The sequence below is a fragment of the Nematolebias whitei genome, chromosome 9, assembly GCF_014905685.2.
Source record: "Nematolebias whitei isolate Nwh7 chromosome 9, NemWhi1, whole genome shotgun sequence".
In the NCBI taxonomy this organism is placed as follows: Eukaryota; Metazoa; Chordata; class Actinopteri; order Cyprinodontiformes; family Rivulidae; genus Nematolebias; species Nematolebias whitei.
Window position 1 is genome coordinate 28877946 of NC_056506.1, and position 3331 is coordinate 28881276.

Sequence of the window (3331 nt, forward strand, 5' to 3'; positions counted from 1 at the left end):
TTAACAGCTGCTGTTTTTAAATGTACTTCTTAAATAAATTTGACGTGATTCTTCTCAGCAGAGCTCATATGAGGAGGAGGAGGATGGAACAGGGAACAGTCCCCCCCCGCCCTGCTGTCCCCTCCATTCTGTGCATAGCCTAAATGAGATACTGGTATTTAAACACATATTTACCTTACACAGAACTATATAGAAACAGGTCTGTGCATGATGCGCAAAATACGATAAACAAAACAGAAACGATTTTAAGAAATTAATTCACGTCTATCTTGGGGGATGGTTCTTGAGAGTACCTCGTTGGTCATTCAGGTTAGACTTCTGGTCACATGATGACAGAGTAGGTGGAGTTATGGTTGGATATTTGAAACCGTGAGCAAGAGTCGTTGTGCATCTAATTACCTGAGGGCATTCTCCCAATGTCACAAGTGCCAGTCCCTTCAGGCTCAAAGCCCTTGGAGCCATGAGTGTCCAGCTGTAAAATGGCAGTGGCAGGAAAATATTTGAAATACAATATAGTTTTGTAAATTATGAACAAATTATTAGTACATAAGGAAGACACTGCTGCATATAAACCATGAGGGTACAAAGTGCAAGAACAATGTAGCAGCTTGTACAATGACAATTACAGTAGTGAAAAAACAGAAAGAAGCTGAAATCATAAGGAGAAAGTTGAGAGAGCACATTTTTGCTGAATAAGGCTGGAAAAAGTTGCATTGAGTGCAACAAAAGTGAAATAAACATAAAAATAGCAAAATTATAGCTGAAATACCAGAAAAAGCTGAAACGTAGAAAGGAAATCTGAAAGGAGCACAAAATGCTGAAATCAGCAGAAAAAAATTAGAAGAAGCAAAAAAAAAAATGTTAGCAGAAAAATCTGAAAGAAGCACAAAAACAAAAAAACAGCTGAAAGTAGCTGATAAAGGTTTAAATTTACACAAGGAAGCTGAAAAAAGCTGAACCAGAACAAAATGTGAAAGGAGCAGTAAAAGGTTGTAAACGCACCTAAAATTATGAAGGATGTAAAATGAGCTCAATTCATTTTCTAGGAGGAAAAAGAAAAAAATAGCAGAAAAGGCTAAATATTTCAAAAAAGCTAAAGTTGCACCAATACCGGAAGTCATAGCACCCTCCTCCTGAACGGTTTGATATATGATTTGTTGAAACAGCACAAAAATTCTGGAACGAGAAAGATTTAGAAAAACGAACAGAAGACAAATGGATCATCACAATAGTGTGAATACTTCATAAACATCCACACAATAAAAGCACAGTTATTATAAGAGCCCCCCACCCCGAAGTGAAGCTGATAAATTCAAGGTTTGCTGCATGAGCTCTACGTTGGCACTGAGTTAGTTCTCTGGTCAGGGTGACCTCACATGAAAATAAATGCCCTCGTGCTTCAACACACTGGGATCCGTTAAGATTTTCTTCCACCTCTAAGGTTCCGGTCACGTATAAAGTGAATCCAATAGTTGCTTGAATAATGTCTCGGTATGCTAATGTGAGGGTTCTCCGTGTTTTGTGGGTTTTTACGTTGCCAAAAATATCCAAGTGTATTAGTGAGACCCAGAGAGCGATCGGAGCCAACTGCTCTGCTGCTCAAATTTAGGTTCATTATAAAATAATCAGGGCGTTTGACGGGCAGCTCTGAATGAGCAGCATTCAGCTACAGGAAACATTCACTCTCTTCTGCATAGCGACAGCTACCAAGTGACCGATCCTGTCGATAAGTGTGTGTGTGTGCATAGGGGAGATGCTGGATGTCAGCCACAGGGGAATAAAGAAGATTCTGTGTTTCTTTTTGTGTGTCTATATAGATGTGTTCAAAAGGAGTGTGCATTTTTTGACTGTATGTTTATGCAGGCGTGCATAAATGTGTGTGTGTGGCGTTTAATGTATGACACACAACACATCCCTTCTCGCCGTTTGACTTTGGTAAGCAGCTTGTCTCTCGTGTATATTCGTCTGTCTCGTGCTTTAACCTTTCTCTGCTTGTGCAGACACAAGGACTGTTTTTGCCGCCCCTTGATAAGGCAGGAGACAAAGGTAGCTCTCCAAGCAGCCGTGTCTCTAATGGCGTCCTGTAAGAACGTGTTGCCGCAGCGACAAGCTTTCTCCCGCGGTGATCTGGGAGTAAACGTGGAAGGTAGAACATACAAAGTAGGAGAATGAGGCAGTGTAAACATTCAATCTCAGCAGAGCGCTAAATAAACTGCGAGAACCAGGCAATCTCTCTGTGGCTTGTTTCTTCTTCTTCCATTTTCTTTTTTAGTGCCCTCATAAACATACGAGATCAAAAGTTTTGGATGTTTCCGAGAAACTTGTGCCTTAAAAAGTTTTGTTTGCCTGATCAAACCGCAGTTATGAGTTTTGTGTTTGTGGTGTTCAGACGTTTGTTTGACGACTTGTCGGACGCAATTCGCATAAGAGTTTCTGAATTGGGTCACACATGTAGGAAGCAGACGCAGCGCAGTAAACAAGCCAAAGTGATGATGACAACCTTCAAATCTGTGTGTTTTGAGCTGTATGTTTTCCTGTTTTGTTCTTTTCAGACGAGAAAATGATTGGTGATACTTTGCTGAGAACTACTGATCGCTGAAATCCTCCTGGCTTCCCATCCTCCTGCTGCAGCGCCTTGAAGCACCATTAGCACCCACCAGACCTCTGGATTGTTTGGGCACAGCAACACGATGGCCTCTGCACTGTGGAGGAGTCCGGCGTTTCGCTGCCTCCTGCTCCTTCTCTTTTGCTTTCACTGTTCACAAGGTGAGTACATACAAAGGGTCCATGACAAAAAAGTAGTGTTGATGCAGTTCCAGCCAAGTTTTCAGAGGTTATTTATCATTAAGCTTATGAATGTGTTGAATATTTTAGAGTGAGATGCTGTGGCTGCTTTTGAGGAGTGAAGGGCTGCTTTGTGGCAAGATTTCCAACTTTTCATTATGTGGCTTTGCCCTTGAAGTTTCAAAAGGCTCAAGGTGACTTTATTGTCATTCACATCACATGTGGTACATGAGGTGGAATGAAATTGTGTACTCAAGGTCCCAGTTACACCTATCAATAGCAATATTATAAACTATATAAAAAGAAAGAAAACAGTATTCAAAGATCTACAGTAGTCCCTCGCTACTTCGCGGTTTGTTTATCGCAGACTTGCTCTATTGCGGTTTTTCAAAATAAGATTGGACATGACACACATTTGGCTGATTGATGAATGAGCCTCACGATCGGCATGGACTTTTTATTTAAAATAAATTATTTTAAGCTATGTAGCACCTCTGTGCAGCCCACACTGCAGGATAAGCTTCCTGCTGCAGCTGATCAGCTGATC

The 3331-nt window shown here is 41.0% G+C and overlaps 1 protein-coding gene across 1 annotated transcript in view; it reads left to right on the forward strand.

The window, feature by feature from the left end:
• Window positions 1–2690: 2690 nt before the first annotated feature.
• The window catches only part of LOC119415050 (adhesion G protein-coupled receptor L2), a 93347-nt gene continuing 92706 nt past the window's right edge, over window positions 2691–3331 (forward strand). The window contains exon 1 of the mRNA XM_037682183.1: window positions 2691–2766. Within this exon, the coding sequence (XP_037538111.1) occupies window positions 2691–2766 (76 nt within the window). The remainder of the gene's footprint in view (window positions 2767–3331) is intronic.